The 25,209-nt window shown below is 37.2% G+C and overlaps 2 protein-coding genes and 1 pseudogene across 2 annotated transcripts in view; 2 read left to right on the top strand and 1 right to left on the bottom strand.

The window, feature by feature from the left end:
- LOC115662822 (disease resistance protein RPV1-like) overlaps positions 1–25,209 on the top strand; it is a 207,020-nt gene that overhangs the window by 55,719 nt on the left and 126,092 nt on the right. The gene's annotated exons all lie outside the window — the stretch shown is intronic.
- Positions 3,681–10,177, top strand: LOC115668549 (disease resistance protein L6-like). Its single transcript, XM_056309276.1, has 4 exons — positions 3,681–4,351; positions 5,049–6,168; positions 8,659–8,874; positions 9,002–10,177. The coding sequence occupies exons 1-4, from the start codon at positions 3,789–3,791 to the stop codon at positions 10,175–10,177; spliced, it is 3,075 nt and encodes a 1,024-aa protein (XP_056165251.1). The 5' UTR covers positions 3,681–3,788.
- LOC115662727 (ATP-dependent DNA helicase Q-like 1) lies at positions 17,246–23,785 on the bottom strand (annotated as a pseudogene).

The raw sequence follows: 25,209 nt of genomic DNA on the forward strand, positions 1-25,209 counted from the left end.
AGTTTGGTTCTCGGTTACAAACACGGAGCACCGATTATTACAGGATAAGTTCTTGATGCTTTGTTTAAGACCTACTCATTCTGAAACTAATCATCCTAAGAGTAAGTCTTCTCTTAAGGAGATTTCATTCGACAATTTTACCTCCCTATAAAAAATTCCAAATGAGAAATATTATGTTTTCCTTGAATTGTTGGACCATTAATCCTAGAAAGTATATTCCCTTTCACCTCTAACTCATTTTCTCCCTTCTTTAGTAAAAAAAAGAGAAAAAGAAAAAACTCATTTTCTCCAATAGCAAGAAAAAAAAAAACTTAAGACGTACGGTGAAAGTTTAAGCATTTTAACTATATTGCTACTTTTTACCTGCTCTCAACTCATGATAGTTTCAATCATCACAATATGAAACATACCAAAATCCATAGCTTGATACTTCTTAAGACCTTTTACATGATATCCAATAGTAAGAAAAAAAAAAACCTAGTTGATCTTATGACACATGAAAACAATCAAATAAATCGAGCCATACATGCATATTAGGAGATTCACCTAGCTTTACATCACTCATTTCTTACACCTCTTTTGTTACAAACAATAAATTCGTTCTTCCAAATGTGATTTATCAATTTTAACCTGACTTATCACGAATTTAGCTGATAATCCTAATCTACTTCCATTTAATTGGATAAAGAATCTTTGCGGTGATATTCTCAAGGTGGGCACTCCAACAAAAATGGGGACAAGCACTCGACGCCATTGTTTCAAACCTTGGTCGTCTCTAAAATTTTCCTCAGCAGCTTCCTTTTACAGATAAAATATCAATCAACTTTTTAGATTTGAAAATTTGAAACGAAAGGCTCAGTGATTAAATACCAGTTCAAAAGAAATTCATTTTACATGGAATTGTACCATGTGGTGCCGGCATGGAATAGATAAAAGATAAATAACCACGGGCATTTTGTTTATCTCTACCTCACATTTCCAACTTCATTAAGAATATGGCAATTTTAAACAAAATTAGAATATAAAATCACATCCACAATTACTAGCTCGGTCCTCTCTCGACGTCTTTCACACGTTTCTAATTCCGTTTCAACTCAATCATTATCTTTTAAGTGATTTATCGAATTCCAATTTTCAATAACCAAATAAGAAACTGTACGTATGCTTTAAATTTTTAATTGAACGCAGTATACTTGTACACATATTCTTATAGCCCAATTGAAAAACGCACACGTTACTCGTGAGTGGATCAAGCCAACAGGCTTGACTTGAATAGGGTGAGGTCCAAAAGAAGATAAGGCGAGGACTAAAAACATCTGCAACTGCTCCTAGTCAATCAATTACTAATTAATTAAAGATTTCATGTTCATTTTTTTCTTGCTTGGTAACAAATTCATGTTCATACTTGTTCATAGAGATTAGTTCATCGATCCTTTTATGCAGCAGAATAGCATCTTTCGTTCCAACTTCATTCCCTTTTTTCACTTTCAATTCATGTTCAAGAAGGTTTCTATGTGTCATGAATTCATGATTCAAAAGCCTTTTGGACGTTACCTCTAAAAGTAAGCCCAGGCACTTCATTCCCTTCTTTTCTATTTTTTTCCCTAAATCATCTTTTATTTTTTTGAATATTTCGCATACTTCTATTTTCATTGTTTTACTGACTTTACAAGAGCTGAATGATATGCCAACAAAATTGTAATAAAAAAATGGCCCGGAAAAGAACTCAAGGATAGTATACAAGTATTTCATATATCATTAGTAACTTAATACTAACGCGTCATGCTCATTTGGTGTCATTTAACAAATTATAGCTCTATTTCGTGGACAATATATCAAACGATAATTTAAATTTGAAAGTTTGAAGTGAACAGCTCGGTAACATGGTATCATAAATTTGTCCTATATAAAATTATTGGCATGTGGGGCCAGCACGAAATAAATAAGAGAGAAATGACAACGACCATTCGTTCATCTCTACCTCGCATTTCCAATTTCATTAAGAATATTTTAAATAAAATTAAAATATTAAATCACCAAATTTGAACCAAAACATAAAGAAGTGAAGCAACCGACCTGAAACGAATAGAGAAGCAACATTCACGCAAAAAGAGAAAAGAACATAGGAGAGAGAGAGAGAGAGAGAGAGAGAGAGAGAGAGAGAGAGAGAGAGAGAGAGAGAGAGAGAGAACAAAACAAAATCAAGTGAATCATGAAATTTCAAAGACTTTGGACATTCTTTTTTTTTCATTGTTTTTGTGAGCGATCATGTTACTAAAGATACGGTTGACAATTCATGTCGTGTCATATTAATTGTGTCATGTCAGTTAGGATATAACACAAATATGGCAAAACCTGAACAAGAAATGTTTAGTAAACGCGTTGAATTGCCACAATACGAACACGACACTTTTAATAAAGAAGGTCAGATGACAACACGACAAATGCGATTATTAAATGTGTCACCATATGAAATGTCAACATGACACCATGCAGTATGCTAACCTGTGTACATGCAAAAAGACGCAACACATTGCATTACATCTAAAGCAAAGAGCAAAATTGCTCCCCGTGATATTGTAATTACTAGTGAGACGCAGCCTTTTGTATTAACATTAATCCTATTTAAGAGTCATAAAATTTTATCACACAAAAAGCCCCAAATTTCGAACAAACTAAAGCCATAAATTTCAAAATCTAAAAATTAAGAACAAAAAAACAAGCAAACCACGAAAGAAGAGAGGGAAAGTTAAAATCAATATATGTTGGGATACATGTTGGGTGGAAATGATGTAAATGGAACTTAATTTCTTTGATAGACTTAATTATCCTTCATTTTATTCACTTTTAAAAGGAAGTAAGGCCAATTTTGTAAGAAAAGTACAATTTTTGCATTACCTCTCATTTCTATGCACTTTTAGAAAGAAATAAAATGTGGGCCCAAAAGGAAGTATTTCCCTTTCATTTAGAATGATTTTCATTGACTTCCTTCATAATTTAAACAGCTGAGTAATTTGAAAATTTTTCCTCGATTAATATTTTAGCTTTAGTTAATTTTACATATCAGCGATGCTTGAAACTTGAATCCCGCCAAATTAAAAACGTGATTGATAAAAATTTCCTCCAATTAGGAAAGTGCACACATCTAGAGGATGAGGTTTATTGGGCAACAATCAAACGACACTACATAAGTTTGGCCAATGGAAATGGGATTAGACAGAAGGGGTTGTGAAAATGAGGCGGTGGAGATAGTTAGGGTTGTTTACATATTAGGCTAAAAATAATAAGAGTAAGGTCTCGGATTATGATAAGGATTAGGCATTGTGTGAGCTTATATTCATAAGAAGATGCTTCCATGGATTTTGTACATAATTTGAATATCTTAGGTGTGAACTGAAAGAATCTGTCTTTAAATATCATAGACGTGCGTAAAGTTATGTAGTTGTTCAAATGTGTTTTAAGGAAGTCGACTAATTACACTTCAATATGTTTAATTTCAAATATGTGTTTCTGAAGAAGTAAATGATGGCGGCTTTTTGGGGGCCTCTTCACGGCCACCTAATATTCCGCAGTGAAACAACGTCAGCTAACTCAACTGAAGGCCTTTCTCAGGAACACGAACTTCTTCAGCATTGCCTAGGGGGGAAATTGAGGTCCACGTTATCTAGAGTGGACCAAGCCAACAAGCATTTGCAGAAAAGCATCCTAAAAGCATATTTCGTTGTTCGTCAATCCTTTTAAGCAGCAGAAAAGCATCTCTTCGTTTCAACTTTCCCCCTGAGATCACCATGGACAAAGGGCAGAGTCAGAGAAAGAGAGCAGAGGAAGAGAGCATTGAGGGAGCATCCACTTCTTCGTTCATCTCTCCGGTACCCACAGATGTAGGCAGCGGTCAATACGACGTGTTCTTGAGCTTTAGAGGCTCGGATACCCGCAAGGCATTCACCGATCACCTCTACCATAGTTTGATCAAGGCAGGGACTGTCCCGATTTGCGTGTTCAGGGACGATAACAGCATACCAATTGGTGAGGATTTTGGATCAGAGATTCTTGATGCCATCACACGGTCTAAGATTTCGATCCCCATCATCTCTGAAAATTATGCTTCGAGCAAATGGTGCCTCCGCGAGCTCATTCATATCATGGACCGCAAGAAGAGCACATCACACACAGTGTTGCCTATCTTTTACAAAGTGGACCCATCGGATGTGCGGTATCTAAAAGGAAGTTTTGGGGAGGCATTCCATTCGCGTAAAAAGCATTTTGATGAGAAGGATATCCAGGAAGGGCAGCGAGCACTTAGAGAAGTGAGTGACTTACATGGATGGGAATCCGAGAAAGTTGCTAACGGGTACTTTGCTTCCGCCTGAACTTTTCTTTTTTGATAAGTGAGTTTTCGTGTTCACGCGAAACAGATGAATCACAATGGTTTCCAACGGAGCGAAAATCAAAGGAATGACAACCCCTCCAGTCAATAGTATCATTCACCAAACAATACGCTTAGAAAGGACTCGACTGCTCAATCTTCCAAAGCTTTATCACCCCCAGATACAATAGACCTCCTCATGCCAATGAAAGTCGGCTCAGTTGAAAAGGACAGGACACTTACTTCACATTTACCATGTCTATGTTTGATTTCCACTATCACTAAACCCCATTGGTAGCGATCTGTAAATCTCCTCAATTTAGACATGTGTGCTGCCCTAGCCTTAGAGTGGAGTAACCTCCTTTTCTCCTAACTTTTTTTAATAAAAAAAATCGATCTCCTATCATTCAACTAGCAGCAATCTTAAGCCTTATAACATATAGTATACTTCTAAAGACTCTTAACGAGCCAGGTTCACCGTCTTATTCTATTCCAACAAGATTCATCTAACGAAAGAGAAAAAAATGAAACGGCCACTAGCTGTCATCCCCCATTGTTATTTGTGAAACCAAAACATCTTGCATGTTAATTGGCCCCATCCATCCTTCACATGTATGTCGGTGTCTTTTGATGAGATTAAGTATAATTATGAAATTATCAATTGAGTTTTGTTGTTGGACAGGCATGAAGGAGAATTAGTGGAAAAAGTTAAGAAAAAGGTACTGAGCGAGTTGCAACAAGATTTTCATCTTGATGTTAGTAAGCGCTTGGTTGGAATTGGTGATCATGTGAACAAAATCAGGAATTGGGTAGACACTCCTACCACTAATGCTCGAATGATTGGAATCTATGGCATGGGCGGGATCGGAAAAACGACACTTGCCAAGGTAATCTATAACCGGCTGTCGAATGACTTTGTGCATCGCAGCTTCCTTGCAGATATTCGAGAAACAGCTTGCCGCAACAGTATTCCTTATTTACAAAAGCAACTAATTAAGGAAATTCTGCAAATCGAACTTGAAGTTTGGAATGTTGACGTTGGAATTAATATAATCAAATCAAGATTCAGAGGAAAAAAGGTCCTCATTCTTCTGGATGATATAGATGCCAACGATCAACTAGATGCACTGGCTAGGGAGTGTAATTGGTTTATGGCAGGAAGTATCATCATTGTTACAACTAGAAATGAAGCCGTTCTTGATCAATCTGAATTCGAGGTAGTCTACAAGTATGAATTGAATGAATTGGATGAGGAGCATGCTTTGCTTCTGTTTAACAGACACGCATTTCGTACGGACCATTCTTTGAGGGATTTTGAGGGTGTATCTCGTGATATCATATCCACCATGGGTGGGCTTCCCTTGGCACTTGAAGTTGTTGGTTCATATTTGTATAAAAAAACGAATCGAAAAGTATGGGAAGATGTGCAAAAGCAATTAAAAAGCCAACCGCATAGAGATGTCCAAAAGATATTGCGAATAAGTTACGATGCATTAGAAGATGGACATAAGCATATTTTTCTTGATATTGTTTGTTTCTTTATTGGAGAAGAGAGTAGTAAGGAAAGGCGCAAGTACGCCATGTACATGTGGGAGGACTGTGGGTTTTATCCAAGTCAAGGAATTGAAGAGTTGAAGTTGAGGTGCTTAATTAAAATTGGAGATAATGGTAAGTTTATGATACATGATCAACTGATAGATCTTGGAAGGAGTATTTTTTGCCAAGAACAACTGCTTGAGAAACGTAGTGGGCCATGGGACCGCGACTACAATGGAATCACAAGAGCACTAGGACATCAATGGGTAAAACATGCACTCCTTTCTTTTTCTCTCCCTCTTATTTTAATATATTTAATATGATCTATCCTAATATTTCATCAAGCATGAAAAGATGCTCTTTCTAGGAAAAAAATTATATTTAAACATCCATTTTTGTCCATCGTAGATTAATTGTGATAGCAAAATAAATTATAAGTATCTCAAGGATGAAAAAGTTATATCATTTGATTTGATTTCATTGATATAAATGACATCTGTAAAAATTTGATTGACATTCAATTCAAGATCCTGTAACTATAATTTAACACTATAAATCTCGTTTACCAAAAGCATGTAATTGTCATATCTAGTTGAAAATATTGATAATCCGAAGGACTACAATAATGAATGGAGATGAAGTATAAACATATAGATCAAATAAATGAACATTTCTTGGTAAAAAAAAAGATAGTATGTGCCTATTGTAATAACTGGTAATTAATTCAAAACAATAAGATTGGAAAATTTTCACACTTATCACATGCACTTGCTATCTAGTACAGCCGAATGTATTGTATTGTGGTGGTCGTGTGATCTAGGAATCCAATGTTTGACATTTTTTTCTCCATTTTGATATTGAAGATACCCGTCCCTCTACTAGTTGTTTCTATCTCTTTTCATCCTTCTTTCCTCTTAATAGATAAGATAGCAAAAATCCCCTTAAAAATATTTTTAGGAAAATCTTGCTATTTTTTAAGGTTTTATCCCGTAGGCCTTGCTCAATTCATGGATTAGGTAAGGTGTGTGATAAAGAGTGGATTTTCTAATAACAAACATTTCTATCTGCTATAAGTTGTTTTGTATTATTTATATTTTTTGGGACAATGCCTCTTTCGTGCCAGAAACAGCTATACTAACTTGACTATTAAGAAAAAGAAAACTCGACTAATTAGAGGAAATGTCGTGCATATTATTATATCCGTACCTTTGTATTCATTATATATGATTTTCAGCATAAGCCAATTTTTTCAACTATGTTTCTCTTTTCCTTAAATTATCAATATTCGTGTCATTTTATTATTATATATTATCCATTTGGGATGCCTCATAGGCTCATGACTGATCAATAGCAAGGAATTACCCTAGCAATGAACCAAGAGATGTTGGGCAATGGAAACAGCTTTATATTCTTGATATAATTTGAAATAGTTCGTTCCCATGATTCAATATCACACTCTTTTGTCGATCCAATAATTTTTTAACATTAGCAAAAAGAGCACACCATATGGGTGTTTGAAAAATAAAAAATAAAAGTCAAATTTGTTTTGAAAAGACAGAAATGTTGAACGATGATAATTAGTGTTGGAAAAAAAATTAAATGGCTGTGCGATGCAAGAAATTTTTATTTAACTTTGGAAATGGATTACTTATGGGACTAATTTCCAATTGTCTCGACTATTTAAAATATGATTCTGTTTATCTTGTTATATCCTATTACTTTGGTTCATATTGGTGAAAAATATGCGAATTGTGTGGAAACTTTTGACGAAAGTTTGAGGTTTCATATCCCCTTTCCATATAAGAGATTTATTAATGTAATATATTGTATAGATTGATGAACAAGCGAAAATAATGAAATATAGCGTGGAATGCTGATTACAACAATTTGGTGACTTTTCCTACGAACAAACTTAAGAGAAATTATACCCATTGTTGATTTTTCATTATTTAATATATAAAGTAGAGATAACGACAAACGAGTCAAATCGTAAAAGTGAATCAAACCAACCAAAAAAACAATTCCAATCAATTGAACTTTTGGGGGAAAATATAGGTATTATTTTTAAAGTCAATCAGAGCCACATGGGATTTTTTTTCACCGTCTTCAACTAATTAAACGATCTGTTTTAGCATGAAAGTTAAACAGCATGTTTTGACTTATAAGATGCAAAAAGAAACGGCATCATTCTCATGCAAAATCTAAAACGTGTATTGCTAACCAATGTCACCACATCACTTTTTAAACATACTATAAAGAAAAAAAAACGTTTCAGATTCCAAAGAAATGGTTAAACACTTCACAAAAATAGTTAATGAAATGAAAATCGGGTGGTTCCTTAGCTACTTACAGGTGGCCCACTAACATTTTTTAACAAATTCTTTTGAAAAATTACACACAAGTCATATGAAAATTTACAAGCAAACATTTGTATGTTGTAAAATGGTTTCATGTATTTCGTCTTAGATAAAAGTCAAAGTGCACGAGCTACAAAATTTGAAAAAAAGCAAAAGATAAAGCATTGAGGTACATTTGCCTTAATTGTTTTAAAGCAATAAATATTTTTTGTCTTTATTTTCAAAAATTTCAAAAGGTCGTCGAAAAAAAAATTTAAAGGTGAGTTCACGTGTCCATATTTATATACAAGGGAAGTATAGAATGACAACAAATCGTGCAAATCCAAGATTTAAAAAAAGAAGCAAAAAATGAAAAGTTAAAAAGTCAATTTACACGTTCTACGGATTGATTTGATACAGTTGGGGAGTTTTGGTCCTGGACCCTGGTTCGATGACTGGACGAGGGCAGCTTTAAGGGGAGACTCCAACGAACTCCTTTCTGAAATAAGATGGCTTCAATTGTGGGTCGCGGGAGTCGATCTGTCTCTTCTAACAACCAATCTACCGAAATTATCGGTGCTGGATTTATCAGAGAACTCGATCACAGAGGATTGGGAAGGATGGAGTACATTCATGGTAAGATTGGGGGGGAAAAAAAGAGACATCCTCCCTCTCTCCGTGATTTAAGATGGTGTTTTGTTTTTGTTTAGCCGATCCCCCACTCTCATTCTTTTGACAGCTTTATTCTCCTCTTTTTGTGTAGACGGCAAAGCGGCTACTAGTTCTCGACCTTAGATGGTGTAATGGTTTCAGATGTACTCCTGATCTCTCAGCTTTCACGCAGTTGAAGATCCTCACCTTGAGAGGTTGTCGCAAACTGGAGCATCTCCACCCTTCTGTTGGCAAACTCAAGAGCCTCGTTTCCTTGGACTTGCATGAATGTGAAAGTCTCAAGGAGCTACCAGAGGAAGTGGGCGAATTAAAAGATTTAGAAGAACTTGTATTAGATGATTCTGGTATTACAAAGATCCCTACGTCTATTGGTTATCTGAGGAAGCTGAAGACACTGAGTGCCTACCGTTGTAAGTCACTGAGAGAAATCCCTAGCTCAATTGGGGATTTACAGAATTTGCAACACCTGAGCTTGAGTCGTTCTGGGCTTGAAAAGCTTCCTAGTGCTATTGGGGATCTTTCTTCTCTCCAGCGCCTTTACCTATGGGGCTGTCGCAAGCACCGGTCGCTGCCACAGCTTTCTAGCCTAATCCACCTAGAAAAACTCCATCTTTGGGCATGCCATCTACTTGAAGACATCCCCGAGCTTCCCTCAAGACTCTTGAAACTCTGTATTGAGGAGTGTGGTAAGCTGATATTGCTTAAGCTCGACGGATTGAAGAACTTGGAAATGTTTTCAATAAAAAAGTGCAATTCAATTGAAAGATTGGACCTTTCACAATTAATTTGTTTGAAACGATTACGTGCTGTGCGTTGCGATAGCCTAGTCGAAATTCAGGGCAGTGATAATTTGGAGTTCTTGGAGGGCATATTTATATATGACTGCAATTCCATTAAAAGGCTTCTCTGTCCAAAATCATGGTGTTTGAAGAAATTAGTGGCTGTCAAGTGCAACAATCTAGTTGAAATTCGAGGTCTTGATGGTGCAAAATTCTTAGAAGAGTTGGATTTTACGGGATGCGAATCAATGGAGATGTTGCCAAATTTGACGGGATGTGAGAAATTGCGATCTCTAAATGTTCGAAACTGCAAGAAACTTACTCAGCTTGGGGGATTTGAAAAGTTGGATTTAATTGATTTGAATATCTCTGGTTGTTACTCATTGGAAGCAATACCGAAATTATCCAGAACACGCGTCTTTAGAAATTATGAAGAAGAGCTGTCTTACGACTCACGCTGTGATGATTCCTCAACAGAGAGTGATTGATGTTTTCTTGACAGAGGTAAATAAGCAGTGAACAATCATTTTTCTTCTGAGATTCATGACCTACTTTTCATCACTATCTTCTTTTGACAAGAATGTTTTCCATGACAGGTTCTGTACTTTCCTAAATTGCTAGTCTTACATAATTGAAGGAGTGGGGGAGTTGGTCATAGAAGCTGACATGATGCTTCAGCCAAGATCAAAATGTGGACCCAAATGTCAATAGAAGGCATTGGTCATCTAGTAAGATTCTTCATCCTTGAACGGCCAGCATGAGCGAATAGAGTAATACTTTTCTCGAAGCTCTATTTTTTAAGAATGATTTGCTCCACACCGGGTATCTATTTGATTGATTTTGGAAACTCTGGATTTGCCTACATATATTGCTGTTCGATACGTTGTGGCAATGTATTTCATTTATCCTTCCATTGGCAGCTTTTGTAGACTACAAACAGATTAGCTGCTTGTGAGGCAAGGGTGAAAATATCAAACGCAGGTAATCAAGAATTCCCTAGTGATTTACAGTTTCCCTCTCTGTAAACTTGGGATTTGAAATTTTCACCTAGAGGCTAATGATCTTCTGCTACTCAATATTGTAAATTACGCCCAGATTTTCCCTGTCCAAAATTCATATTTTCTTTGAAAAAATCCTTGGCCATTTTGAGTTCCTTTGTGAGTTGTCTTGTGTCAAATTTGACTAATGGCATATGTCCTGTTTGGGACAAACGCCTTTCGGTTTTTTGTGATGAACGAAAACCCCGTCAAGTTTCTTAATGTTCCCTTTATGTTGCTCTTGAACCTTCTAAGAAGGGCATCAATTCCCAGTAAGTATGATGAACTGAGCTAAAATAAAATATAAGGTTCAAATGTTTCTGGTTGGTGATAAAAAAAAAATGTTAAAGCAGTTTTAGCTAGTCTGTCATATATGAATGTACACCCCCTTAACATTACCAGTAATCAAACTGTTGTTTTGAAATATTATCAAGCGAGGTAAACTGGTGCTTGCTTCTGTGACAGTTTTGGTTGGTCTATGTAACGATCAAGGCTTACTTTGGGACTTCAATTCAATCAGCTGTATTGATTATCTTTTGCATAATTGGACAATTTTTTGCCCATCTGTGAAACAAGCTAGTGCGAGGAGCTCAAGAATTTGCTAATTAGTTTACATCCCATTTGATCCTATTATTGTCATGGAATTGTTTTATCACATGACTGATTTGGGTGTGGCTCACTTGGCTGAGAAACTTCAAATTCCAGATTTGAGACCGATCAAAATGAAAAGAAGGGATTTTGCAGAGGAAGCATCAGCAACAGCTGAGGACCATCTTGCATGCCAACAGTGAGACAAGTCATGTTTTTTTGACAGAGGTAAATAATCAGTAAACTATCATTTTTCTTCTAATATTCATGTCCTACTTTTCATTGCTATCTTCTTTTGACAAGATGGTTTTCCATGACAGGGTTCTGCACTTTCCTGAATTGCTAGTCTTACATAATTGAAGGAGCAGGGTAGTTGGTCGTGGAAGCTGACATGATGCTTCAACCAAGATCAAAATGTAGACCCAAATGTCAATAGAAGGCATTGGTCATCTAGTAAGATTCTTCATCCTTGAACGGCCAGCGTGAGGGAATAGAGTAAATACCTTTCTCGAAGCTCTATTTTTTAAGAATGGTTTGCTCCACACTGGGTATCTATTTGATTGATTTTGGGGACAAACACCTTTAAATTTTCTGTGATGAACAAAAACCCTGTCAAGTTTCTTATTGTTCCCTTGATGTTACCCTTAAACCTTCTAAGAAGGGCATCAATTCCCAGTAACTATGAGGAGCCAAGGTAAAATAAAATTCAAGGTTCAAGTGTTTCAGGTTGGTGATAAAAAAAAATGTAAAATTAGTTTTTGCAACTCTATCATATATGATTATAGACCACCTTAACATTGTCAGTAGTCACACTGTTGTTTTGAAAGATTATCAAGCAAGGTAAACCAGTGCTACTTTTATGACAGGTTTGGTTGGTCTTATGTGATGATCAAGGCTTACTTTGGGACTTCAATTCAATAAGCTGTGTTGATGACCTTTTGCCTAATTGGACAATTTTTTGCCCGTCTGTGAAACAGGCTGGGGCGAGGAGCTCAAGAATTTGCTAATCAGTTTACATCCCATATGATCCTATTGTTGTCATGGAATTGTTTTGTCACATGATTGATTTGGGTGTGGCTAACTTGGCTGAGGACCTTCAACTTCCATACCTGAGACCGATCAAAATGAAGAAATGGGATTTTGCAGAGGAAGCATCAGCAACAGCTGAGCACCATCTTGTGTTCTAACCTTGAAGAGGCTCGTGGGCTAACTGGAGTGTCCTGAGGAAGTTTTGATGCTTGTGAAGATCCAAACCACTTGATCTGGTCTCAACATCACATACCTGAATGATAGTAAATGTAGTTTTTCAAATTTAATATGCTTTCTGTATGCTCATTACGTTCTACCTCTCTGTCAATGAAATATGTAGCCACTGATATTTTTGTTTGTTACCCTGATGCAGCGTTGTTTGATGCAGTTGCATTCTACTGATATCACTCCTCAACTCAATGAGGCTCTGCAGAGGGAGGTATGCACTAATAGGCTCCTCCATTTCTATCAGTTTATTTGTGTGATAATTTCCTTTGAATGTTGTCATATAGGTTTCTGATTTGATAAGCTCAATTCTCATGTATGCGGCATTGAATTCGTAAAGTTAAAATTGACCTCCTCGCAAATTATCCCGTATTGGTGATTTTGCTGATTGGATATTGCCAATAACCAAGTAACAAATACGTCTTTCTATTCCGTAGTTTAGGCACTTCACCTTTTCAACATAATTTTATTAACATCAATTCTGTTCCTAAACACAAACAAGGAAAGTGTTGCTAATTGCTTACTTCTCCCAAGTCAGTTGTTTTCTTTTTCATCGGCCAGCTAATGAAGTCTTTGTTCATTTTGGTCCAACTACGATTGGCGTAAATGATGTTTAGGCAATTGTATCTTATCTTTCATGGGGTAAATTTTGATGCTATGATGTCAGTTTTTTTCATTTACTGATAATTAGTCAGTGCTATTCTTCTTGTGTAGATTCAAGCTGTATTTTTGTAACTCAGAGATAGTCCCCAAACACCACAGGATGGAGATACGGGCAAGAATGAGCCATGTCATTGTGGAAAGGCATTCCAAAGTTCCTTGCTATTGGCTTTTATCATGTGCTCCGTGTTGTTAATACTCTTCAAAGGATTCTTGATATAAAGCGACCTCTACTCATGTGGTGTTTTAGTCCTTTGCAAGCTTTGGCATCGTGCCATTCTTCAGCAATGGCCAAATCACAACTCGCTTGCAGGAAGACCGCATGTGCAGGTGGTTCTATATGTGTAAGTTCAGCATAAGTCATGTTTCCTCAACAGAGGTAAATAAGCAGTGAAAAATAATTTTTCTTCCGAAATTCATGACCTACTTTTCATCACTATCTTCTTTTGACGAGAAGGTTTTCCATGACAGGGTTCTGTACTTTCCTAAATTGCTAGTCTTACATAATTGAAGGAGTGGGGGAGTTGGTCATAGAAGCTGACATGATGCTTCAGCCAAGATCAAAATGTAATGACTGGGGTTTACTTTGGGACTTCAATTCAATGAGTTGTATCGATAATCTTGTGCATAATTGGGACAACATTTTGCCCGTTCTGTGAAACAAGCTGGGGCGAGGAGCTCAATAATTTGCTAATTAGTTTTCATACCCTTTGATACTATTGTTGTCATGGAATCGTTTTATTGCATGATTGATCTGGGTCTGGCTAACTTGGCAAAGGAACTTCAAGTTTCATACCAGAGCCCAATCAAAATGAAGGGGAATTTTGCAGAGGAAGAATCTGCAACAGCCGAGGGCCATCTTGTGTGCCAACCTTGAAGAGGCTCGTGGACCAATTGGATTGTACTGAGGAAGTTTTGATGCTTGGGAAGATCCAACACCTGAACTGGTCTCAACAGCACATTCCCGAATGCTTGTGAGTGTAGTTTTCTCAATTGAATCTACTTTCTGTATGCTTGTTAGGTTCTTCCTCTATTAATCAAATACGTACCAGCTGATTTGTCTGTATGTTACCTTGATGCAGAGTTGTTTGATGCACTTGCGTTGTAATGATATCACTCCTGATCTTGATGAGGCTCTGCAGAGGGGGGTATGCACTGCCAGTCATACCATAACTATGAAAGACTAACTCCTGTGCTTATCCTATCTGAGCTGTAGATTTCACCTGAAAATTAGTATACAAGGATGCATGATGACAATCTCCTCGATTTTCTATCAGTTTATTAGTGTGATAATATCCTTTGAATGTTGTCATATAGGTTTCTGATTTGATAAGCTCGGTTTTCACATTTGCGACGTTGAATTTGTAAAGTTAAAATTCACCTCCTAGGAAACTATTGCATATTGCTGATCTTGCTAATTGGGTACTGCAAAATAACCAAGTAACAATTACATCTTTTGTTGCACTTTACCTTTTCAGCATAATCTTATTAACAAAAAATTTGTTTTTATACACAAACAAGGAAATTGTTGCTAATTGCTTACTTCTCCGAAGCTTGTTGTTTTCTTTTTCATTGGCCAGCTAACAAAGTCTTTGTTCATTGCGGTCCACCTGCGATTGGTGAAATGATGTTTATGCATTTGTACCTTATCCTTCATGGGGTAAATTGTCATGCTACAATCTCAAATATCTCCATTTATTGACAATTAGTTAATCCCATCCTTCTTGGGTAGATTCAAGCTGCATTTCATGAAATTTAGAGAGTCTCAAAACAACACAGGATGGAGATGCGGGCTGGCATGAGCCATGTTATGGTGTTCCAAAGTTACTTCAATATTGTCTTTTATCATGTGCTGTGTATTGTTAACATTCTTCATAGAATTCTTGACATAAAACGACCTCTTCTCATGGTCTGTAGTCGTCGTTTGCAAGCTTTGAATCGTGCTATTCTTTGGCTTTGGCCGAATCTCAAAATGCTTGCAGAAGCCGCATGTGCAGGTGGTTCTGTATGTGAAGTTGAGCATAAAATCACTTTTTTTTTAACTAGATTACCGTTTAGATGTCCACTTCAAGCCACAATCTTGTGACTGGAAGAGGCTTTTTTCATGGAAAAAGTGAATGTTATGGAATCAGCAAATAATATGTCAATTGCAGCCACGAGTTTCAACGAAAAGGTTTCCAATATGACGGAAGTTTCTCATTTGGAAGAATTTTGAACGCAAAATAGGAGTGTTCATCAGCATACAATCATCTCTTTGATCTGATTATGTTGGAAAAATTTATATATTGGCATTTTGCAATCACTTAAGTCGTATAATTTTCAAACTTGATTTATTTACGCATGAATCTATAAAGCAGAAGAGGCATAGCCATACATTTTCGGTACTTGAAACCGAATTTTCTTTGGCGTTTGGCTACAGTGGAAGGGTGAAAATAGCCCCTCTCAGAATTTGTACTCATTTGGTTTGAATGAAAAATTTCGAAGGGTCATCTAATTGGTTAATTCTTTGACTCTGCTGCGCCAAATTGTGGTCATCGGACAAGCATTCGAGTTTCAATCGAAGCAAGTTCTTTGGGGTCACTCTCAGATATTCCCCTACCATGAACTGGACTACATTAATGGAATTTTAGTAGTTAAAAGCTATTCGCAAGGTATACTCGTAGTCTGATAAGCTTGTTGTCTACTTTTTAGTACTAAAGCCATATATAATGCTGGCCATGTTAACGAGTCAAATCACTTGTTAAACATACTTAGCATAAAAGAACTTAATTTTTCAGAATATTGATTAGGATTAACACAAAAAGTGGCAAGTCAACGTATTTGACCGTGCAATTTGATTCCTTAGTTGCTTAACCAGTGCCCTGGCAATTTAATCCAAAGGGCAACAGCTTTGTGTTTGACTCCATATACAGCATTAGTCACGACCTTATAGACTAAAATGAGTTGAAGTTGGACCATCGTGAATTGACCGAATAAAATTGGATGAACAAGTCAAACCGATTGAGCTGATTTCATGCTAGCGATTTGTTTGGAGCTTTGTTTCGAAAGTTTGTTCACAATTTACATCAAGATCCTATAAATTACAGCAACAATAACTGTGAAAGTTTTGAAAGGACAGAAGAAATTTCGCTTCCGGGGCTTTTCGGTTTTCCTCATTTTTGTAACTCCGAGCTTGCTGGGATGATACTAGAAATATGAAAACTGTCCTCAAATCAAAATGGAACTATGGAAAGCCTTTCGGTTCGTTTAACACCCACGCACGGCATTTTTAGATTATGTAGCTGCGGTAGCATATGTTGCCATATGTTGAATCGTACAACAACGAAGAGGAATCAAAATAGACAAATTGAGGAAATTAGGAGTGGTTAAAGAACCCCAGAAACAAGGAGAGAAGAACAGATCAGACAATTTTAATCAGCTCCATGAACTAAATTTAATCAGCTACGTTGCCATTCAAATCCAAAGTTGACTATTCCATAGCCATCATCATCAACAGATCAGACGATTTTCTCTACCTCCAAGCCCTGCTCCTCCATGGAATTTCAACCTGTTCAAGCGATTTGATCAATCGATGATGCACGAGTCGAAATCGAATCGATCCGTAGTCTCTCTCTTTCTCTCGAATCTAACATTGACACGTCCTAGTCAACATGAATCTGACGTTGTGCCTGACCCAGGAATAATAAAACCATGTTAAATCCCTAAGTATCAAATCATAGATGCATTGCCATGTGCTCTCTGTGAAAAACTATTACATAGTGTGGATCTAAGATCCCCAGTCCACTAATGACTTGAATAATGCAGTCCACCAGTGCAATGCTTGAAGACCAGAAAGCCGGCAGTGTTCAATAGTTGGATAACTGATGATTACACCCTAATAAAGGTCCTCAACCAGTCGATTGTATGTTAAGATATATGACTTGACAAATTGAATCTGCAAGTAAAGTAACTTCAGATGCAGTCATGATATGCGTTCATCACTAATTCAAAACGGGAAAGAAGAAGAAAGGCAACGTGTGCTTGTATAATTGGATTTCATTGTTAATCTTCGCTGAACTGAAACAAGTAACTTTTTCTTCCTCGGTCAAGACCGGACGGTGTGTTCCCATATGCCTCTCCGGCTTATATGTCAAGCCACATTTTCGTTCCCCTCACAAAAATAATTAGTTCCAGACAGAACATGGCAACAGATGAAAGGAAACGACAAACATGAGATGACAAGACCAGCACAACCGAAGAATTCTGTATCCTTAGTTAAGGACCTTTGCCCCTCCATTACCATGTGGTCTTCCAATAATTGCGGATGATGGAACCAGAAGAACTGTGTGGCTCAAGAACATGCGTAAGTCGGTACCCGTCGCCCATCAAGAGAGTTGACACCTGAAAGTTTTACCTTTATGAAGAGGCTTTGAGACAATTGTTGCAAGGGTTAGAACCGTATTTACAGTCTTTCCGATCCAAAGACTCGCCGAAGTGTGCAAGTAAGGTTTGCCGCCGACACTCATCCTGAAAATTTCGCAAATTAGAGAGTTAACACATGTTTATCAATAGACTTTGCTCCATTCAGGTACGTGGAAGACGAGTTTCGCCCAAAGGTTCCATCATGATTTACATATGTTGCCAATAGACCCATCTAATGATCCAGCACCCAGACTGGTTAATGCCAGACTAACACTAACAACAGTCAATAGAACAAAAGGGGAAGTGGAAACACAAAATAGAAGCATCACTTAGTTGAGATCATTAAAGAGAAGTTGAGAACACAAAATGGATTACCTTGAGTTCACAATATTACCGCATTTTCCTAGCTTGAGCCATTAAAGATAGCAGTTTTACATCCTTGACCACTCCTTAACATGCACACAACCTAGCTGAAATCCTTTTTGGCATATAGAGCAATGCACACTGCCGGTATATTATCTCTTCCTGCCCTCCCTGATTCTTGGTAATAGCTTTCGATTGACTTGGACATTGTGTTGTGGATGACAAAACGCTGACCACATGCCATAAAAAAATAATTACTGAACCAATAAAAACAAGTTGAAATGTGACAAAAACATTATAACTGAAGGTCAAGTTAGATCAAAGTCATTTGCCACTTTGACAGTAAAGAAAAGACCTTTATCCTAGTCTAACTTAATTTCAGCACACCCAAGTTCCATGCATGGAAGAAAGAATTTGACTTGAAAAAATACATAATTCGGTAGTTCCTGCAATCAATAGCCAAGACTGACAATTTAGCAGGCCAGTGGACCATGGAACTAGCAAAGTTTACTTCCAAGCACACTAAGAAACCAATTAGTGAAACTTAAACATTAGAAGAAAAGTGGATTAGTTGATTATTTGTCAACACGTCAGCTTGATTCTAAAACTAAAAATAGGCAAAGGCCAAGAGTCCATATCAACTTACCACATCTGGTTTGTCTATTCCCATCCCAAAAGCAATGGTAGCACATACAACCTGGACCTCTCCAGTATGCCATTTCTTTTGAACAGCTACTCTTTGACAGGCTACTAATCCGGCATGATAGTACACCGTCTTTATACCGCACTTATCGTTCAAGTATTTTGCAACTTCAACACATTCACTCTTTGAGAGGCAATATACTATGCCACAGAAATTAGCAAAACGATTCTTTAGCAGCTCTCCAAGCTGCTTCAAGCTATGACCTCATACTTTAGGTTTGGTCTGTCAAAGCTTGTCTCAAGAACGAGAGCATGGGGGATCCTAAGAGCTTTTAGGATATCCTGCAATGGATGCACATTTCAATCAGTCCCCGTACCTCACGAAGTGGCAGAGTGGCAGTTGCAGTTAAGGCCATCACTGGGACGTATGGAAAATTTTGCTTGAGACATCCCGGTCCCCTATAATCTGGACGAAAATCATGTCCCCATTGACTACAATAATGACAACCAAGAAAGTAGCAGTCAATAAGCTTTACTAGTTTACAATCATTCAAATATATGAGAAATGCTCAAACCAGCAGTACGTTCCTTTCATGAGATGGCACTGGCAGTGCAAATCCAGTAAAGACCTCATAAGAAACACAATCAATGATCACATGGGCGAACTTTTGCCTTATATCTCAAGATGTTAATATAGAGTATAAAGGTTAAAAGAATAGATACAAACACAAGAACCAGCTTAAAAGATCTGACTATCATGCCAAACATGGACACTTCCAATTACTTCCAAAACTAATTTCCGTTGGAGGTTATTTTAGTTGTCTTCCTTTTGCTTAATATGATTAACGATGTGCCACTGACTTTTCTCAAAAGAAGGAACTGGATCATTTCTAGAATTAGTTATTTCAACATTGCATTCTGTTATACTAGAACTTCACAGAAAGGCTAGAAACACAGAAAATGCGAAAACGTTAAAAAAAAAGAGTTAGAGAGAGCATTTACAAAAGTTAACTTGCTTTTCTTTATCTGGAACAAGGACAGTAGTTTTGCAGTGGCAACATCATAAATACTTATTCCTTTTGAAGTAACTCTAGCATGACCTTTGCTTCAGATACAAGGATGCCAAAGAGCATACCTCACAGAATGTGCCTCATCAACAACAAAACCAGCAAGTTGTGCCTGCAATGCGTGATGGATGACTATCAAAAAGTTAAAAAGAAACTTTCAGAAAAAGTTACTGTGAATCAAAAATAGTACCTTTCTATGCAAGCATTTCAATATCTCGAGAAATGATGGGTTTCCCACACTCCTTTCAGGAGTTAAATACAATAGCTTGCACGATGGTTTATCTTTCCTGAAAAGATAGGCAAAGCAGTGGAGATTAATGACTTGACAATCACAACACTCGGTAAAAAAAAGTTTTAGAAGCTTAATAGAAACCCCATTGCAACATATGGAGCATAGCCCAACATTTTATGGCAGGATAAAGATTGTATGGTATGTTTACTTCTCTAGGAACACTAAGATCCTAAAATTTATTTCTATGACAAACATCTTAGGCATGAATCTTTTCATTAAGTACATAAAAAATGTGCATCCATCGCAACATTTTGAGCATAGCCATTTTATGGCGGGATAAAGATTATATGGTATGATGTACTTCTCTAGGAACAGAGAGAGAGAGAGAGAGAGAGAGAGAGAGAGAGAGAGAGAGAGAGAGCTAAACCTTGCCTTAGTTCTTGGAGGGCAGCCGCTGCTTGGGCAGCAGTTTGCTGAGAGTTCAAGAAAGTAGACAGTATTCCGTACTTAAGGTTTAGAGTAATTATTTGATCCTGGATGAGAGATAGCAAGGGAGATATAACAAATGTGACACCTGGTTTAAGAGTCGCCGGCAGCTGAAACGAAGGGTAAAAACATCATAAGAGAACATGAAGAAGGGAAGGGATGAGGGAATTATTCTTTTATTCACCTTCAGCTGATCAGAAAACACCAGTTGTCACTATTTGTCTTATAATTACTTCAGCCAGATACATATATCAACTACTTCAAGACTGAATAGAAAGCACTTCAGGATAATTCAAATTAATTAATTCAGATTAATATCTTCCTTGTGATTCGGTAGATCAATTCAGATTTATATGAAAGGACATCAATTTCAAACCAATTATTGGGAAATGATCACACCTAGTTGAGAAGATGACATAGCACATACCTTCATAGGAAATATAGACATCCATGATCTGTATTTGGTGCAAGTAATTTGAAAACTTTTTCCTCTTTGTGTTAATAACCCTTTTGAATTGGACCTGAACTGTGACCGACAACACTTCTTACGTGCAAAAACAACATAAATTTTCCAGTAAGTAAGTAGAAGGTCCTAGAAGCACAGCACAAACGTCAAATTCTAGAAATTACAGAATAGATAGAGATGTGCGAAGGCAGAACGAGAATGTCCTATATTCCTTTCTTTTCCAACTTAGTCTGATCCCATATATTGGAACCCATGGTTATGCACCCGAATCACTTCCTATCGCTTAATTTGCATTTGGAAAACATTTTCTTCCTTAAGTTTAAGCACAAGCTTCTCAACAGTGCTAACAAAGCAGATTACAAGATCATTTTTTTAGCTTAAATATCGATATACAGGTCTACCCGTCTAGTATTTAATTGGTGGAACCATTGAGCAAAGTGCACAGGGGTTGTGCTCTAAACATTGTCTCCACACATACTTCTACATACGATCATTACACAAATGAAATAATGTAAGCATTCACTAACCTGGTAACATAAACTTTTATTACCTCCAGTGGGCATGAGAATGAAGCAATCTCGCTTGGCTACAGAAGCTTTACAAGCCTGATGCTGCAGTGGTCGAAATGCCTTGTTTCTGAATATTACAACATTTGCCAATTCTATGTCATCCAAGGCTTGCAATTCCTCATAACTTAGAGTCCCTTGTTTGGATGTCGAAATCCGAGAGCAATGTCTTTTATTTGAAACTGACGATATTGAACCTTGAGTGACAATGCTCTTACAGTCCTTCAACAGAAATAAGCCTCTTCAGCACTGTAATAGTTTCTGACATGAATTGTTATGGAAAATGAAAAATTTGCACAAAGAAAGCACAAGCCTTCATTTACGCAAAACATTCCCATCAAAGACACTGGATTGCTAAGTTCCACACTTTGATGATCTTCTATACTCTCAAAGTATTTGAGAAATATAGGTATTTGTACATTGTCCAAAACTAAAATCAACCTTTTTATTGGCCAAAGAGTTCTAATAGGTCATTTTGGATCTTGAAGACCGTGGAAGTAATTGGCAAAATTTAGGAGTGTCTATTGGTTATTTGATTGGATGAGGCCTCATAAGCAATTTACTAAAAGCTTTTGTACATGTACATTGTGTAGGTCCTTTGCTGTGCGCAGAATCACAACCAAATTGGAATCAATCAAGGAGAGACTATATTATAATAGAAAAGAACAGTGACACGCTGATTTAAGTGGTTTGGCAGTATTGTCTATGTCCATGGGAGAAGCATACCATGGATTGCAAAGATCATCTGGCCAGAAGTTGAGTGGATGAATTGTTCGCGGTACTGCTTTGGTCAGGAATATAGCATGTGGATTTCCTACCCATTTTACTGCCAAATATATTGTCTTCGTCTTCACTGTCAGTAGAGGAATCCACCTCAAGAAAAGTTTGATATTTCTCAGGTTGTGGAGAATCTTCTATAATATTAACATCATGCACAACATTGCATTCGCCGTCATTAGGGATATCTTGGCCAAACATATCAGCCAAAACTCCACAAGCTTCTGATTCCGCAGGTTGCAAATCATCCCAATCCTCAGTATCTTGCATAGTTTCGGCAAGTTCTGCTAGAAAGTCATCGCCACAGTGCTCCACAGTGATAAACTCTCGACCTTCATCACCTTAAAAAAAAAGCCAAATGAATAAAGAGATTATTTTGCAAGTCAATAAGACTACTCCGCCAAACCCACAAAGAAATGCCAATGAGACTACGCTCAATGAACAAAATTTAACCAGCTCCGGTCCATTCAAATCCAAAGTAGACCATTTCGCAGCCATCATCAGAACACTAGCTAACCGCAATAAATCTCCTTATTTAGGAATGCACAATCAATCAATTCAAAAATTATCCACGCAACACAAGCAATTATGTTGTTCCCTAATCACCAGATACCACCCAATTTGGCCAATAACCAAGAAAAACCACCATCCAAAGTAGCCTCAACACATCAAACTGGAACCGTGCCAGACATTTCGCTTGTCAGCAAGACTACTTCGCTAAGCCAGCTCCGATCTATTCAAACCTAAAGTAGACTATTCCACAGCCGTCATCATCATTGTGGTGGACGAAAAATACCTACACAACCTCTGCAAACGCTAATCTCAGCATGACAAAATGGGCGACAAAGTAACGATTGGAGTAGCATAGAGGGAAACGAGACGGTCCAAGGACTTGGTGGCGGACTGCTGGTCGAAGCCGAACTTGAGAGCCAAGCTCAGCAACCAAGCTTTCAGAAATAAGTCAAGACATTTCGCTAGTCAATAAGACTACTCCGCAAAACCCACATAGAAATAGGAACGGGATTAACGCTCAGTGAACCAGATTTAACCAGCTCCTCCGATCCATTCAAATCCAAAAGGTAGACTATTCCACAGACATCGTCAGAATGATGCGACTAACCGCAATAAATCTCCTTATTTAGGAATGCACAATCAATCAATTCACAAATTATCCACGCAACACAAACAATTACGTCATTCCCTAATCACCGGATACCTCGCGATTCGGCTAAATAACCAAGAAAGACCACCATCCGAAGCAACCTAAACACATCAAGCTGGAACAGAACCAGACATTTCGCTATTCAAACCTAAAGCAGACTATTCCAGAGCCATCATCGTAGTGGACGAGAAACACCTGCGTAATACCTGCAATGCTGACTAGCACCAAAAAAAAAAAAAAAAAACGAAAGCGCGACAAGGAACAATGATCCGAGTACCGTAGAGGGGAACGAGACGGTCCAAGCACTTGGTGGCGGACTGCTGGTCGAAGCTGAACTCGAGAGCCAAGCTGAGCAACCGAGCTGTCTCTACCTCTTCCAACCCCCGATCCTCCATTGAATCTCTCAACCTCTGTTCGATGCGATTCGATCGATCGATCGATGATGCGCACGTCAGAATGGAATCGAATCGATTGCTAGTCTCTCTCGCGAGAGCGGGCGCGCTCGAAGTACTCTCTTTCGAAAAACTTTGCCAGCGATAGCGGGATTGATTGCTTTTCCTTTGCCTTTTTATATGCCGGAGTGAGAGAGCGCGGAGAGATTGGAGCCATTACCCTTTTTGATTCTTTTGAAAAATTCCATTTTCGTGCCTGAAGTTTGTTCGAAGTTCTATTTTGGCCACCCGCGTAAGTTTTCTTGGTTTCGTTTGCCACCCTTGGGCTGGCTTGGTGGGAAGAAATAATGAAAAAAAAATTATCCATCAATTGTGCCTCTGTTCAACATTTGGAAAAAGAAAATAGTCATTTGAAGTGTTAAAAAAAATAATTATAGATTATGTATGATTCTACGCGTAGATATTTACATAATTTGAAAAGATTTCGATGTTTTCGCATTGAAAAGGCCAGATGAGAATCGCAAAATTCGCAAAAATAATATTGTTGATTGATATGGTGCGATAATTATCCTGAGTGCATGAAGTGAGAACTGTTATATCCAATGAGATCAATTGAGTAATTTAAGAAAACTGGAGACCGCATTGTTAGCAAAAAAAATTTCTTAAAAAAAGGTTATTGGTTTTTTTTTTTGTGGAAAATACGATTGTTGGGTTGAAATAGATAGGAATATGTGTAAAGGCTCCTCCGCATACATAAGACTTGCGTTTCGTACTAAATATATAGATCTACAAGAAGTAGCTCAGTTTTCTTTTATCTGTTGCTGTAGCAAAAGAAAATATTGACAAAGTAACACTTTTTATTAATTTACATTTTTACCTATATATACATTTTTACATTTTTATTGACAAAGTAACACAATGGAATGAACTTCAATTTAAAAAAAAAATAGAGTCTCCAACACTACTTTAATATTTGGCCAAAAATAAATAAATAAAACTCCTTTATTGTGCTGAAAACTTCATAATAGTAACGGGAATTCCATAAGTCAAAGTTATCTTTTATGGGATTGGTCCCATATTCAACGTGGATCGTCGGATTAAAAGGGGAAAGACGTGGTCCATCAAATTTGTTTTGCAAAACCGATTTTTGTCATAACTTTGAGATGTTAAAGAAAAGTTCCGGACGCAAAACTGATCAACTTCACGGATTGAGAAAAATTCCAATGTGCGAGGAAAATTACTAACATGTAGGTCTCAAACCTTTACAAAGTGTAAAAGAAAATTACGATCAATTAAATATTTTACTAAACATACACAAAAGAAATTTATATTAACTGAATAGTTACTATATTTATGGAACATTATGAACCATAGGCTCTAGAAAATTTACGACCTCCAAAGAAAATTTAAACCCTCTAAAAAAAAGT

This window comes from Syzygium oleosum, unplaced genomic scaffold (genome assembly GCF_021117445.2).
Source record: "Syzygium oleosum isolate NSW1041296 unplaced genomic scaffold, Sole_v2.1 Sole_v2.03, whole genome shotgun sequence".
Taxonomy (NCBI): Eukaryota; Viridiplantae; Streptophyta; class Magnoliopsida; order Myrtales; family Myrtaceae; genus Syzygium; species Syzygium oleosum.

What these genes read in the sequence shown, in the direction of transcription:
- LOC115668549 (XM_056309276.1), top strand. Translation starts at nt 3,789, where the DNA reads ATGGACAAAGGGCAGAGTCAGAGAAAGAGAGCAGAGGAAGAGAGCATT. An exon ending in TCCGAGAAAGTTGCTAACGG is followed by an intron (nt 4,352 to 5,048) that starts GTACTTTGCTTC and finishes GTTGTTGGACAG; the next exon opens with GCATGAAGGAGAATTAGTGG. An exon ending in AAGGATGGAGTACATTCATG is followed by an intron (nt 8,875 to 9,001) that starts GTAAGATTGGGG and finishes CTTTTTGTGTAG; the next exon opens with ACGGCAAAGCGGCTACTAGT.